Genomic DNA, 16250 nt, shown 5'->3' with positions numbered 1-16250 from the left:
TTAAGCATTCATTGGTATAAAAAATGAATTTTATTTATGTACTTATCAAAACACACTGACAGAAGCAGAAGAGTCCAATGAAGTTAAAATGATTAAATTAAAGCACAAAACATCACAAAGAGACAAAATGACATTACGATAATTGTTTTTTTTTTACTGTAAAATGATTTTACACTGGGATTGAAGATAATTCATGGAATAGTTTTACAGATGACTTGTGGAGGAGAGTAAGCACTACATGTCTGACATCTGAAAGGTTTAGCTGTCGTTGACATTTGGAACTGGAAACATAATGAAAGCTTTTATGTGAATAGACTTATGCGTCAGAGGAACAATATTTAGACCAGTTTAGTGGTGTGCAAGTGATGCCTGTTCAAGTTAATGGCCCCAATAGAATTTCATGGACTATGTTGTCAAAGTCCAAGGTCAGATCACAGGAAGATGAGAAAAGTAAATTGTCAGAAAAAATGTTTTCTTTTATTGCTTTCTTGTTTCAAAATAATTTTTGTTGTTGAAAATATTCTGTCACTGGTTAATTCTCCTTTTTACTGAATTACCATCTTCTGTGATGACTTGTTCCTGCAATACAAACAAAACTCACTCATTTCTTCATACATAGATCTTTCCAAAAAGAGAAAAAGGGCAAAAATATTCAAAGGCATTAAAAAATGTGTTGTTTATGAAACGGTCTTAAATTGTACTTTCGTACTGGGAGGTTCTGTAAATAACTAAATCTTTACTGTATATTTGATATTGGATTACACATAACCTTGATACTTCTCTCCCTTTTTACCTGGGTTTCTCAATGTCTTCAATGAACTCTGGCAGCTGGGCGTTTAATGTTTCAGGCAGGAGTGAAGCAACCAAACCAGAGCAAACTGCCACAGCACAGTAAGTGGCGGCGGGGAGGAACTGCCACACGTCTTCCAACAGCATAATGAGCGGAGAGATGGACCCACCCAGCCGTGCCACAAACGAGGTGTAACCTAGACCATTCTGCCTGAAAAAGGACGAAAAGGTTTTTGGGAACTTTCAACAAAATCAAATATCCTTAATAAACATAATTACATATGTTCGACTGACCTCACTACTGTAGGATAAAGTTCAGTTGTGTAAAGGAATATTATAGTGAATGACGCCTCTGACATGGATTTTCCCAGGACGGCCACAATGGTCCGAATAATCCACTTATCTGGGGAGAAGTCCACAATGACTAGATGTTCTTAGGAATATATTTCTAACCAAATGTGACCGTTTCAAATAAAAACTGCACCTTTCGAAACAAAAATATTGATGAACAGACAGACTCCCACAGACAGCAGAGCTCCCATCTCACAACTCTTTCGACCAATTTTCTCCAAGGAGAAATAGACGGCGATCTTCATTGGCATTTCGATAGAAGCGAAGATGAATTGTGTGAGGAATGGATTTAGTCCAAACCCTGTAATGTTTAGACTTATTCCATAATAAGTAAATGCCACTCCATACCTAGAACATACACAAAAAATAATTTTAAGCACTTTTTTTGTTGCTTTTCTCACTTCTTTCTTTAGAAGTAGAATTCAAAGCTAAGACAATCAGAAACTTTCCAAAAAGACCAATAATTATGAAAATGCTGCACCTTAAAACGGGTAAGGTGTTTCCCTTCATGTTTTTCTTCTTCTGCGGCACCATGTTAACAAATCCCACACAAATATACAAAGTTTCCACTTTAAAAAGTACTGACCCACTCACTTTAAAATAATACATACCATACAATCCCTGAGCATATCGCAAGTTTTCTTATATTTGGGGTCCTGAACAGATCAACAACAGTGTACTTCTTATCTCCAGTAACAACGTCTGTGGATTCCAGTAATGTCTTTGACAAAAACAGAAAAATAGAGAAAAGTCAGAGAGTTCAAATGAAGACATTTTAAATGATATAAGTTAGGCACTACAGAAAATTATTTGTTTCATATTTAAGGTTAGCACATAAAGGGGGTTGAATATAAATGGACATCACACTTTTCAGGGTTTAATTTTATGTTTTGAGAATCCTTTGTTGTTACATTATTACGCATTATGTGGCTGCAAAATAAAAGACTTCAAGGGATCTGAATACTGTGGCAAGGCACCATACCTGTGGTGTGATGGTAGCAATACACTTGGACCTGTTGTTTGTCTCAGCGCATTTGGCAATGTAATGATGCGCAGCTTCTGCATTTTTCTTTGCCAAAAGCCACCGAGCAGACTCTGGGAGCCAACTGCAATGACAGATAAAAGACTTCATTATTTGATCAACAGAATTAGCTTTTCAGTAATAAGATTTAACTTCATTACCGCCAAGCAAAGATGGCCAAAATCAGTGGTGAAGAAACAACCACAAGGAGCATCCTCCAGTCCCTCACAAAGAAAGCCATCCCTGTCAAAAGCCAGTTTCCAAGGGTCCAGTCCAGACTCATGATTACGCCTGAGAAAGTCCTGCGCTCAATGCTGCACCATTCAATATCTGCGGTGACAATGGCGTGGATGAAAAGTTAGATCAGAAAATGAACATAAACGATGGAGAAGAAGAACAGTAGAAATGTCTGTCTTACTTAAGGCAATGGCGATAATGCTTATCCCTGCCAGGGACATTCCTGTGAACAGCCTCATAATGGCGAACACTACATATGATGTGGAGAATGCGCTCAGTACTGCAAACCCCAAGGAGGACAAATAAGCCACCAGCAGTAGTCGTCGCCGCCCAAACCTGGTCATGACGGACGTGAGCTTAGAGTTACAAGATGTTCAGAAGGTAAAAACTTTACTGATTTAAATCCCCACAGTGTTGCCTTACTTTACAACAAACTTTTCTAACTGAAATAAAGCTCCCATAATAATCTCATTCATCTTAATTTCCTTCCTTACTTTCCAGTGTTATCTTGTAGGATTACATACATTTTAGTGAATGTTCTTGAGCATATATGAATCTTTTATTTTAACTTTTTGCACAGATACATTGACTCATCAGCACTATGTTATACAGTATTTTTATTTAAATCCTTACCTGTCACTTAGAAATCCAAAGAGTGGGGCTCCAATCATGACACCAATAAAAAAAATAGTAGCTGTTGCTTTGTTCAACCCTTTTCTGCTGCAGACAAGATCCCACTGAAAAGGACAATTTAGACAGTTTAAAATAACAATAAAGAATTCAATTTCAGACAGAACATGTCTACATGTTTTATCTAATGGCTTTTTCTACAACACTTACCTCAGTTACCAAGGTAGATTTAAAGGTGCTGTGGTCATAGACCCATCCACTCTGACACTCAACAATGAATGCCTCCTCACTGCGGTTGCCTGATAGATACTCATATTGGGGCTTTTCAAACATCTGACATGAGCTAGGAGTCCCGTCTTGCTCTGTTGGAATGGAAACCAACAGCTTCTGGTAGGGAGTCAAATTTCCAAAGATGCCTCCGTCTTCCAGGGTGCTGATGTTGCAGTGGTGTGGGGGCACGGCGCCCATGAAGTTGTTTAGCAGAAAATGACATGGCAGAGTGATTCGAGAGAGCATCTGAATCAAGAACAACTTGACTTGAAACTTTCCAAATCCATTAATTTCAGAAAGCACGTCGTCAAATTTCATTTCGCCGCTGATCGGACGTCGATGAGGAGTGACATACAGTGAAAGTGAAGCAAAGGAGAAGACACAGAGTGAAAAGGCACATTTAAGAGAGCATTGTTAATCATTACAAATGTCTGGTTTAGACATTTCATTCCAGCCAAAATAAATAAGTTATTTTGTGCCAAACATAAACTCCTTTTTAAAATCTTTTTCAAACCAGAAAATATTAAGCGTTTGTGATTAGAGCAACTTGACAGGCTTGCAGCAAAGCAGTTTCATTATGTAGCTTAAATTGAATATATTAAAAAGCATGCAGTATATCTTTATGACAGACAGATACTTTCCAGTAAGATATCTTGAAGATAAAAGTACAGCTGGTTACAGCTAAATATTTGACAGAAGACACTGTTAAACTTGAACAGTTTGAGTCCACGTCTCGTTCCACTAAGAATGTGTGTGGGGAATTTAAATGTGAGGGCAGCGAGACGTCTAGACAAAAACTTAAAAAAGCAAGGTCTCAATAACTGTCTTAGAACTTTTTTCATAATTATTCACTGATTTATCACAGATAAAGAGAAAATAAGCCTTCCAACAAGATGTTACAGAGTGTTCTTGTGTGGACACAAGAAATGTACACATGTATTCAAATTTGAAACACCTCCGACCTCTACTGGTTGATATTAACAATTACAGATAAGGCCACGTAAGGAAATCTTGCCAAACAAAAAATTGGGTATCTTGGTTTGTTTTTGTGTCAGGTGGTTCTCTTGTGTTGTGATTTTATTCGCTATGCACTACTAAAAAGCTAAACAAATGTTCTTGCATTGTCTCAGATCTGTAAACTTGTTGTCGCTTACACAAAAGCCACACACTTTGTTGCTCATTATACGGATTTTATTTGCTGGACCAAAAGAGAGTAATTTATAATTGTGAAGCGGAAAGGAAATTATAGATGGTTTGAAAGTGTTTTTCTAAATAAGAAGCGATGTTCCTAACCAGGCCCGAATGGCAGTACTTTTTTTGGAACCATTTTCTGCTGCAATAATAAGTGTAAATCATCGATAGCTACAGAGTCAGCTTTCTTCATTTTCAGATAGATATATATTTTATTGTTCTTTGCAGAGTAGCTAAATCAAAATTTAAAGTTAAAAAATTCAAAGTTATTGGTTGGATTAAGGTCTAGACTTTGACTGGACCATTCAAATAAATGTGCAGGGTTTCATTGACTCAATCTGGTGAATTGCCATGTCTTGGTAGCTACTCAGTTGTGCCATGGTCATTCTATTTTCGGTATTTTATAGTAAACTGTAAAATACTCAAAACTTGTGTTGTCTTTTTCTATGATAATCCTGCTTCAAACCTCATCACAGTTTTATCCCTGACCTGTTGTGTTCCTTGATCTTAGTGATGCTTTTTATTCACAAAAGTTCTCTTACATACCTCTGATTTCTTCACATTACAGCTGCATTTACACTGAGATGAAAGTGCACATTAAATTGGATTTAATTTCCTAATTAGGTCTCTGCCAACTGGAATTGCACGTAATATTATTTAGGGTTATTGAAGCAAGGGGATTGGAAACTAATTCTTTTCAGAGTTTTACTTTGAAAAAAAATTAACCACATATTATTTGACCTCCATAGCACAGTTTTGTACTGCTTTATACTGGGCAGAGATGCAAAATTTCCCTAAAATACATTGTTGCTAGATTGAAATGTGACAAAACCCGAAAAGCACCAGGGGTATAAATATTTTAGCGTATAAGCTAAAGAATTGATAAGATGTTTAAAAAATGTTAATATTTTTACCTCCACGTTACTTTAGAGAGGAAAAAAATCAAATCAGACGGACATTTCAGATGGCTAGGAATATCTCCATGTCTTATGACACCTGACTGCTGCAGTAGTGTGATGCTACTGTCTGGGATTGGGAGTTGGAGGTGAAGGCAGGGGCACCTTTTCTCCCCCTTGTTTAAATACGGCTGCATACATGAGTGACCAGGGCAGTACAGCAGAAGGGCTGTGATGCTGGATGGCAACTGAAGGTTCACCGTTTGGTCAGTCGTTTCATTGCACCAAGAATAATAACCGTAAGTACTAAGTCTAAATACTGACTTCAATGTTGTCTGATTTGTTATTGTTTACTTAAAAATTAAGCTTGACCTTAATATACATGAATTAGTGTGAATTACATATTTTTGAGTTGCTTAAGTGCCTGTAGTAATCAGTATCGTGTCATGTTTTGTGATATTTAATACTTTTTAACTGAAAGACTGAAGAAATTTTTTTATATAATTTTCTGGCAATTTAAACTCTCTAAAAGATGTTGAAATGAAACTGCAAAATGCATATTTTAGCTGTTTGAAGGCCTGCAGTGTGGTAGAATACTTCAAAAACGTTTTTGTTTCTCAGCACAATGTGCGCTCAATGTTGGGTAACATGGAAACATTGACTCTTCTTTAGCTTAGTCGTATGGGTCACCTTCCCTAACCCCCCAAAGCAAGAGTCGTCTCATTCACCAGAGATACTGACTCCCTGTTTCCATGACAGTGGTTCGGCCTGCTGGTGTTTTAGCCATACTAGGAGAAAGAAAGTCTTGTAGCACCAGAACCGGATCTGATGTTGGCCAAGAGTTGAAATGAAGTGGAACCAAGTGTGAAGAGAAGCTTGGAGGGGACAGTTTTCCTTTGAAACTTGGCCAGGGTTAAAAAAGGCTTTGCTTTATGTAATGCCACAGACAGTATGGAACAAGTCAACTTTTTCTAATGGTGCAATTGACATGGAACAAACAAGTCCATAAATTACATGTAGTACAATGAAAAAGCTCCATAGGAAAGTCCTGAAAGTGATCACTGAACTTAATGTAAAAGTAGAAAAAACTTTTTTGTTGTGAAAATATCTCGTGTAGAGAAAAGAGGCCCATGAATCTTCTTCAGACTATGTCCAAATAGTTGAACTTCTGTGCTAAAGGTTCCCTTCAAAAGCTGGAATATACCTTTTCTGTAAGATCACAGTCTTGTGCACTGAGAATGCATAGAAGCTTTGATGGTTAAGTTTTGTTTTTTTGTCCAAATCTTTCTGTGAGTGGTTCTCAGCTTTCCTGCTACTGTTCTGTCTTTTCTGTTGACCCTAATCAAGAGAAAAATATTTCTGACAAAGATTTCTGACACTGGTTGTGGCTGGTTTTGAAACAATGATTTTTCCATTTCTGGATTGTTGCTGTAATGTCGCTTGCTGGAACACTACACGATGTTTAAAAACATGATTGGAATTAATGCCATCAGCATTTTTTTGTTTGCAATAATAAGGTTTCAACATTCCTAAAGCAATACCTTTCAGGAAAAAACTTGATTATATTGTCACTGATGCACCTTTCTGAACTCTGACAAATTATTACTTATCTTAGCTTCTGATGCTTTCTTGCACGTTTTTTTTTGTCATGTACTCAATACATAGTCTGTGTTTCACTCCACCTTTTCTATGGGTTCATTCAGTTTGATTTCTTTGTATATATTGAATACATTGGTGGCATATATGCTAAGCCGATGTCAAGCATCTTCTTAGAAATATAATTGGACCGTTTTAAGGTTTTGGAAATCTGTTTTTCTTGTTGCAAACATCTTTTCTTTAAAACAACTGTTTAATTTACAAAAACATGAAAGTTCTTCTCTTTTTTTCCCATTTTTAAAATGCCTCAAACACTTTCCTGCAAACAGCAAAAATATTCTTGTGAAAAAATTGTGCTCCTTGTATCATTATATGATTGCCAAGTTATTACTGGGAACCGGTAACAGTTTTTTTTTTTTATTGATTTAATGTGCATATCGAATTTCCCTGATGGCACTAAATAAGCTTTTGTGTTGTATTATAACGGTGTAAAAGTCTGTTGAGCCAAAAGACAAACATAATGTGTAACATTTTGTAGTGCTACAGCGCCCCCTTCTGGTCGATTCTATTTTTGTGGGTAAAAACAGTTTGAACAGTTGAAACATATCCCTCCAAAGACTAGACTGCACCTTTCACTGTTCAAATTTCAGGTAGCAATTTCAGGTACATATCATTACATTTGCATTTCCTTATTTTTTTTAAATAAATGTGCTGGATGTTTGACAGTGGCTTAAGACTACATTTTACAATTAACAGTTAAAATGTATTAATTTGGAAATCAGGGAATGGGTTGAGTAAAAGAAGATCTATATAATGTAGAAAAGTCACAGAGTCTCTGCAACATCTTAAATGGGCATGCTGACAGCTGCAGCTGTACAGAGGCTAGTTGCAGAGATAAATGGGAACCGTGGGGGAAAAAAACCTTGCTGTGTAAACAAGAGTTGGGGAAACAGCCACTCAATTGTTTTGCTTATACTCTTGGACTTGAATGCTGCTTTCCCTCTCCTGGTATTACATGCCATTCCATTTACAGCCCTGATGAAACAGTCAGGCCAAAGCTGCCCTTTCCAATTTGGGACTGGAATAATTTCAGGAATTACATTTTTGTATGTAATGTGAAAAGGGCAACAGAATTCTCCCCTGGCGAAAGCTGAATATGTAAATGATTTTGGTTTATCTACATTCTACTAGAATAATCCTGCAGATGAATAATCCTTTCGCAAGGCGTTACACACACACACATACACACACACGCACACAAACACACACACACACACACACATATATTATATATATATTTTTTTAATTGTTTATCGTTTGATATATTTTCTAAGTTACTTTGGGGTTTTGGAATTTGCTATGATTTATATGCATCTCCCCTCTGTGATGCTGACACAATTTGCACAGTTCAAAGTTCAAAGTTCAAAGTGAAGGATTATAATTATTTACAATAATAATCCACACTTCATGTGAGAAGGTTATCTGATGTTAACTTAGACATATCTTTGTCTTGATGAAGGAAAAAGACATTGGACAAGAGATGGAACTACAAGCTGAAGACTCTGCACACAGTCCTCTCTGGTCAGGCTCAGAAGGTTCCCAGGAACTTTGTCCCTCTGAGCATTTGGCCGAGTCCTTTAATGAAGATGATGATAGTAAATCAGAGGACCTCTCAGGCTCACAAAATACTGATATCCCCTCGTTCCGGTCTCCAGAGCGTCTTCAGTTGCATCAGAGGGAATCTGCAGATGGTCCAGAATCTCTCCTGGAACAGAGTGAGCAGGAAGAGTCAGTTTTCGATCAAGAAAATTGTGATTTTTATTTTTCTGAATCAAGAGAATCTATGACAGAGTCTCCTTACATCGAAGCTTCACAAACATCAGCAACCTCACCCCCAGATTCCAAGTCGCAGCAACATTCCTATTCTTCCTCCTCCTCTCTTGGCTGTGCTGCTGATATGACCAAGGTCCTGACCCTGAGCTCAGAACGGCCCCTGGGGGCCAGTGATGGGCATGGCCCAAGGACTGAGAACAGGAGCGTTGAATCTTCAGAGGAAGGAGGGAGCAGCGAAGCACCTCCTGCTTCTGTCTTCTTTGGAATTTCTGATGAGGGTGCTGAGCAGGCAGAGACGAGGAACTTGGGGTCTGACAGAGATCTCTGCAGACCGGGCAGGCAAAGGGCAAGATACACACGTAAGTATCTATTTTTCTATCCTGCTAATTTCATTTCAACCATTTTTCTAGCCATCCACATCGCAAAGCATGGATTCCAATCGCCTTTCAACATTGAAATTAATATTTGTAATAAAAAAGACAACATTCTGTTTTATCTTTGCTTCGAGTTCAGTAGATCAATTTAAAATAACATCTGACGAAACAAATTTGCACTTTTTTCTGTCTGCATTTACTATAAATGTGCAAAAAGATTTTGTATTGCCGATAACTTGAAAGTAGCACAATGGGTGCAGCTATTTTCATGCTCTTACATGGGATCTATTTCAGGTGGGCTTAGTGGGGGAGGATTCCCACAGCTTTATTAGTCTGAGCAGGACAAGAATAAAATTTGACCATATGATGAGGCTGGCAGAAGCAAATTTGACCGACACCAACATGTGTTACCCAGCCACCCGATCCCTTTTCCAGTCGTAATGCTTGACGGCAATGGAAAGTGAGCCCCTCACTTTCCTTGCCTTTGGATCCCTCATGGGTTGTCTGTAAGTAAATATGATGCTTTTATTAGTGTGCTTGCTGCAGCAAAGAAAGATGAAATGAATTATTTTTGTAATGCTCAATTTAAATATTAATAGCACAAAAATCTCTGCATCTGAGCAGAAACACATCAAATCCTGTTAATTTTAACGTTGTGACTGACTCAATAAATTCCAAGATGATGTCTTTTTTTTTGCCAACAGTATTGTGTACAACAATTAGGCAAAATATTATGACTACTGGCAAATACATTTAGAAACACTGACTATATAGAAATTATGGCTACTGTCAATGGGTGGAATATTTTAATTATATTTTATAAATCTCCTCAATAAAGATATTTTTTGAATGGGAAAGCAGAATGATTTGAACAAGTTTAAAATGTGTAGTGCTCAGTATGTATCTAACCTAGATTAAGAAAGCAGCCATGGTGAACCAACAACCAGATATCCATATGATTCACAAAGGTTGTCCCATGAGCTTCGACCCACCAGATGTGCTATTGTATCTTGAATAAAGAAACACTGTCTACGATAGAAGGATGTTGTAATACATATCTTGTTGCCACATAACTTCAAACCAGTGAGAGTGTCAATGATGGTCATAATGGTTTTGCCGACTGATGTGTACAGTATATTTGTACATTTTGATTTTCTCATTTTCTTCCTTTCTCTCTCTTTTTGTCCCCTTCCTGCTCTTCATCTCAGGGCTCAGTCACAAAGAGAGCCAATCAGAGAGACATGTGAAGGAGACCAAGTCTAAATGCAAGCGAATTGCTCAACTCCTGGCCAATGCACCCAATCCGCAAAACAAGGGTGTGTTGCTCTTTAAAAAGCGCCGCCAGAGGGTAAAGAAGTACACTCTTGTGAGCTACGGAACTGGAGTTCACGCCCTTGACAGCTCAGGTCATATAGAGGGCGAAACTGACAAAGTTAGATCTGCTGGTTACAGCTTCCTGGGTTCGAGTGATTCTGATTTTGAGGAGCAGTATTTTCAGCATCACCAATACCGTAATCCAGCTCTGGACTGGGGAAGTGGTGAAGACATGGATGTGCTAACAGAGACAAAGGGGAAGGGACTTTTGATGTTTGAACAGCGTCGCAAAAGAATCGATGAACTTGTGTCAGAGCAAGAAGAAGAGAGCGAAGTCTTTTCTGAGGATGTTTTGAAAGAAACACATTGTGCAAGAATTTATGAAAGTAAAGAAATGTACATGCATGCTGAGGAGACCAATGTGAAGAAACCCATGGATTACTATGCAGATGTTCAAGAGGTGAACCACCTCTCCACTGTGCCAAAACCAATGGTGCCAAACAGAACTGCCAAACCCTTTTTGGGATTTCAAGACAGTCCAACATTTGAACCTGTCACTATGTCTGGTGGGGTTAGTCCAGCCATGAGGAAGAATGAACTAGCATTCAAAGTCCCAGTACCGATTAACTCTAACCCCAAAGTTTGGTCTCCAACTGGAGACATTATTGCCTCAAGAGATGAACGAATATCCGTGCCTGCCATCAAGACCGGCATATTACCAGAGTCAAAGCGGAAAACTGCAAATAAGCATCCATCAGTGCCTGCAAAAGAATCCGAACTTTACGGCCGAAACAAAGGTGAAAGGAAGTCTTATATTGAGTCAGAGGAAGACTTTTTCAGTTTGGGTGCTGAGGCTTGTAATTTCATGCAACCCAAACCAATAAAACTTAAAAATCCTCCCCCAGTTGCCCCCAAACCCACCATTAACCCAGCATGTCCACCCTGGAATCCCTCTAGCGAGCCCTATGTTCCTTCAAGGAGTCCGGTGTCTCATCCCTCTCACAGCCCCATCGGTCTTCATGGTCAGCAATATTTACAGCAGCAAGATTGGTCTCGACCTCAACAGATGGCTGGCCACTGGGCATCAGATCAAACAGAGGCATCACTTCAAACACCTGCCAATGCCCGGGTTCCGGTCAACTCTTCTCAGCTCCGTCTCCAACCAACTGCAAATAGCTGGAGTCAACAGCCGTCACTATCCCCTGTGAGTAAGCAGGCCCACAGTCCTACTTATAGCCCACTTTCACACTCAAAGAATAAATCAGACAGTTCTCCAAACTTGGTTGCTCCTTTCCTACCACAGGCAGAGAAGTCATACCCTCAGACACCAAAACCTTTAGAGGTTTCTCCAAAGCTCAGAGTCCCAGACAGGAGTGTTAATCAGGCTGCTGATGGGACAACTATGTCAGGGAAAGGTGCAAAATTATTTGCCAAAAGACAGTCTCGCATGGAGAAGTTTGTCATTGATGGTGAAACAGTGCAAGCGAACAAAACAAGATCCCCCTCCCCAACCTCATCTCTCCCTAACTCTTGGAGATATTCATCCAATATTCGTGCCCCACCCCCCCTGTCATATAATCCTCTTCTGTCTCCTTTCTACCCTCCATCAGCAGCCAAGCAGCCCCCTTCCACAAGCCCCAAAATCAAGCCCAAGTCCAAAGAGAAACCTAAGTCATCCCCCAAGCAACTCAACGCCTTAGATATCATGAAACATCAGCCATACCAATTGGACTCATCTCTGTTCACATATGATGCAGCCTCTGAGGCTAAAAGCCCCAGTCCTAAACCAACTCCTATGTCAAAATTTGAAGTTACCAAAAGCCTTAAGCAAAGAGCCGACTCTTCCTATTCTCCTTATAATCCTTCTGAGCCTGCTGGCCAAAGCAAGGCAGAGGCTCCTGCTAAGGCTCCCAGATCGGTAAGTGTCGCAAATTTCTCTACTCAAAGCACAAGATCAGCTGAACAGCTTTCAACCGACAAGCATTTGGAGGAAAAGCTTGCTGTCACGAGTGCTGCCCCACACACAAGCAGCAAGCAAGCACAAGGCTCCCGACCTGCAAGCACGACTTCGCAACACTCATCTTCTGTTAGCGACACCATTGCTTCAGCTTTCTCTCCTGCATCTCTCATTGCTCGAGGCGTGCGTCAAATGGCTCCACGGCCAAAATTCTCTGCTAAGAAGCCGGCAGCGACCGGAAAACAGTGGAAACCTGTTGCTATGCTTTCCTCTGTATAACACTGTACATGGTCATACTTTGGTGCAGCCGGAGACGACAGTCACATTAGTACAAATGCATCTGGGTGGCTTCACAAATGTCTTAAGAGGATTAACTAAGTAGATCTCATTAAAAGTCATTAAAATAATACATGTAGCAATTATTAATGAAACAAATACATTTTCATTTAGTGTGATAAATGTAGCACCATTTGAGAGGGTCATCTCAGGGCACTTCTCATACTGAGAAGCACAACAGTTCCTAAGAACAAAAACAAAACACATTACCATCCAAAAATGTGGAATGTGGTTGAAGACATGACATTAGAAGATAAGTTAATGTTAAATGCCTCTCAGGATGTGCTTTTATATGCAATAATATCTGCAGAGAGTCTTCTTCTAATCCCTTTACTCAATGTTTGCATAGGCAGCAGTAAATATTAATGAACCTCCTGGTCAAATCAAATCATCTTCAATATTTCTTACACTTGAAGGCTATCTGGATAACAATGACTGACCCATCCAGCCACTTTGGAAGAGTATTTTTAACCTCTTATTCTATTTGGGGTCAAATCTGTGACTGCATTTCAGTTTCTGTGCACAATTTATAGTTTTTTTCAGTCTCATTCCAGACTCTGATTATAATGCAACTGATAAAAGAATCTAGATCATAGGGTGATTAACAAAAAAAAAATATCTAAATGAAGGTTATATTCTTGAAAACTGATAAATTACAAATACTTTAATACTAGAAAATGTATTAATGTTATTGTTAATTCATCATAAAATCTAAACAAATCTGTCCTGTTTGTATCTCTGTCTTTCTGACATATTACTGTTTCTTGAACTTCTTGTAGCACTGTGATGCTATTAAATTTTTCCTCTCCTACTTGTTGTCTTTTATGTGTGCTGATAACTGCTTTGAGTGCCCAATGCTTCCTCCTGTCTCACTACTTCACTCTTGAGTTGAATGCACACTTGTATGTGTTTGTTTCTCTCATTTAGCTAAACATTCAGCAAATATGAAAAGCTTGGAACTGTTATTCTTGTCTTCAAGCAAAAATTGTCTTAAAAATGTCCTAAAACCCAGTTTTAAGACATTTGAACTATAAAATTGTTCATGTCAGAAATCTCAAGCAATAATGCTTATAAAATAAACTACTCCGTACCTTAAACATTCATTTCAAATTGTTTCAGTTTAAGTTGCCTTTGTTCTACAACAAAACCCTGAATTTATTTTGATGCAGGTAAAAGAATAAAAAAGACTTCAAGGACGACCTGGCCTCTAGAGAATTAACATTGAACAATTCACTACATTTGATAATGCAATTTAAAATAATAGAAAATGAAATGCAGATTAAAAAGTTTTTTTTTAAATGTTCTATTTTGTTTAGTTTCTCAATAAATAATTTACCTCCCAGTAGCTTCTTTTACAAGCATTTACAGGACACACAAACACAGCAATAAAAATAAAATAATAATAATAACAGGTATTATTATTATAACTGTATTTTATAATAAGTATGATATTTAGAATGAGTAAAACAAAAAAAATATTATTGGAGTTATTATTAGTGGCATTAATGCCACCAGTTGAATTTGCAGTTGTGTTATTGTGATGACAGTAGCTGTGTAATCTAAAGTAACTATCTGAACTCAGAAACTAAAAATACGACTAGTGTCTTTTTTTAACAAAGATTTAGGGTTTATATGACCAGGCATGTTTTAAAGTAAGAACTCCTTGGCCAAGATATTACGTTATGGCGTTCCAGTTTTGAACAAATATATTTTTCAGGATAATGTGTTTTTTCTTTTTCTAAAAATATGAAACTTAATCACAGTCTGAGAAAACTGAAATTATCATGGAAAACAATTTGCTGTGAGGATGCGCAAAGAGATGTTCCCATTACGAACAGACATATAATAAATAAATGTGTTTGAGTTGGATTTTTAAATGAAAGAGGATGACACTGGCAAAATAATAGTTCCAAAAAGTGTAAAAATGTATAATTTTTTACATTCAACTGTTTGTTTTAAGGTTTTTGAAGAAACTGGAGGTAAGTTGTGTGACCTTTGTTTTTAGTTGTGAGATTTTACAAATAGTTGTAAGATCCCAACTCATTACTTGTTGTGGGATCCAGATCCTTATATGTTTTCAGGAATCTCAATGAGCCTCACAAAGACCCCAGAATGGTTTGAAGATTGACATTAGAAAATATATTTTAAACATGGACTGCTTTTCAAAACATAATATAAAGGTATTTAAAGCCACAACAAAACACTACTGGTGGAAAACTAGCACTCCAGAGTTTAATTAATGCATAAGTGTCTGACTAAATATGATTAACAGAAAACAAATCTTGCATTCTCTTGATTTCCTACACCTGCATGTTCAAGTGTATCATTAAGGTTGAAATGCTGCTTTATTGAAATATCATTCACCTGTTCAAGCTAAAGGAAGCCCAGGGATGGCAGCAGAGTCTGCAGAACTGTGTCTGAATACTAAGCTCTTGATTCTGTTTTTAGGTTTTTGGGAGAAGCCGCTCCCTTAGCCTCCCGCAGCGACTGAATTCACTGCCTTCACCTGGACTTCTGTCACCTCTGAGCATGCCTGGAGTCCAGCCAGCTTTTTCTCCCACACAGAGGCAAACATCCTTTCACAGGAAACCTCTGTCACCATGGGAGGCAGCATCAAGAAGTCCAATCGGCTCCGTGGACGAGGCCTTCGTGTTCCAGAGTCCGATGTCCTCCATTGCGTCTGATGTTATGGCAGCAGCACATCACAGATCTCTGCCTGAGCCTCCAGAGGAATGGAAGCGCCGGGTTTCTCTCGATTCTGCTGCTGTGAGAAAGAGTCACTACGAGCATCTGATTCCATCTTTCCAAGCTCTGTCCCCAAGCAGAAAGGAGAAACCAGCCTTCTACGGGCCCCCGTTCAGACCTGCCCAGCCCTTAAGACCTGTCAGCCTTGGATTCAAAGCACAAAGTCCAAATAAGTTAACTCAATTTTATAGCCCAACACATAGAAGTTAATACTAATGAGAAGTAGCAAGGGAAGAAAGCCCTTGTTAGATATTGGGTCAACTATTATGGTTGTAATATAAAAAGGAGTCTCGAATAGTTTTGCAAGGTGCCGTGTTTGATTTAGTGAATCAATTTGTCCTTGATGAAAGTTTCTTTTCTTTACTCAGATTTCTTTTAAACCACTTTACATAAGCAGAACACCTGAGTGAAACAAAATGATATGTGAACAAGCAGCTAGTCTCTGCTGAGTGGATAAAGAGTAGAAACTGCATCTTTTTATTCGGAAAATTATTTTTAATTGTGTGATTTCTGGAAAAAAAAATCTAACAAAACAAAACCCAGTTTTTCAATGGTATAAAACCATGTTGAATTCAGAACTAAGCAAATATGTTTTTTGCTTTGTTTTTGGGGGTGATTTATTATTTATATTCATTTTGCTTCACATACTCTTAGTTTTTGTCTGTATGATGAGATTTTTTTTTCTCTTACCAGTTACATTTATTACAATC

General features: G+C 38.2%; 2 protein-coding genes across 3 annotated transcripts; one reads left to right on the top strand and one right to left on the bottom strand.

The window, feature by feature from the left end:
- Window positions 1-11: 11 nt before the first annotated feature.
- Window positions 12-3655, bottom strand: LOC129367033 (solute carrier family 22 member 7-like). Its single transcript, XM_055041231.1, has 10 exons — window positions 3239-3655; window positions 3032-3135; window positions 2580-2734; window positions 2323-2491; window positions 2123-2246; window positions 1752-1861; window positions 1274-1488; window positions 1084-1192; window positions 794-1000; window positions 12-579 (listed from the first exon to the last, which is right to left on the bottom strand). The coding sequence occupies exons 1-10, from the start codon at window positions 3614-3616 to the stop codon at window positions 546-548; spliced, it is 1605 nt and encodes a 534-aa protein (XP_054897206.1). The 5' UTR covers window positions 3617-3655; the 3' UTR covers window positions 12-545.
- A 4839-nt stretch (window positions 3656-8494) lies between these two features.
- On the top strand, window positions 8495-13892 carry synpo2b (synaptopodin 2b). 2 transcript variants are annotated; one of them, XM_055041446.1, is made up of 3 exons: window positions 8924-9173; window positions 10397-11706; window positions 11806-13892. In XM_055041446.1, exons 1-3 carry the CDS (start codon window positions 8939-8941, stop codon window positions 12736-12738), a joined length of 2478 nt encoding a protein of 825 aa, XP_054897421.1. In that variant the 5' UTR covers window positions 8924-8938; the 3' UTR covers window positions 12739-13892. The 2 variants fall into 2 exon arrangements, with proteins under 2 accessions (XP_054897420.1, XP_054897421.1); XM_055041445.1 differs by having other exon boundaries at window positions 8495-9173; window positions 10397-13892.
- Window positions 13893-16250: the final 2358 nt, after the last annotated feature.

This window comes from Poeciliopsis prolifica, unplaced genomic scaffold (genome assembly GCF_027474105.1).
Source record: "Poeciliopsis prolifica strain line A6 unplaced genomic scaffold, Auburn_PproV2 SCAFFOLD016, whole genome shotgun sequence".
In the NCBI taxonomy this organism is placed as follows: domain Eukaryota; kingdom Metazoa; phylum Chordata; class Actinopteri; order Cyprinodontiformes; family Poeciliidae; genus Poeciliopsis; species Poeciliopsis prolifica.
The sequence above is the reverse complement of the archived record's forward strand: the minus strand, read 5'-3'. Positions and strand labels throughout refer to the sequence as shown.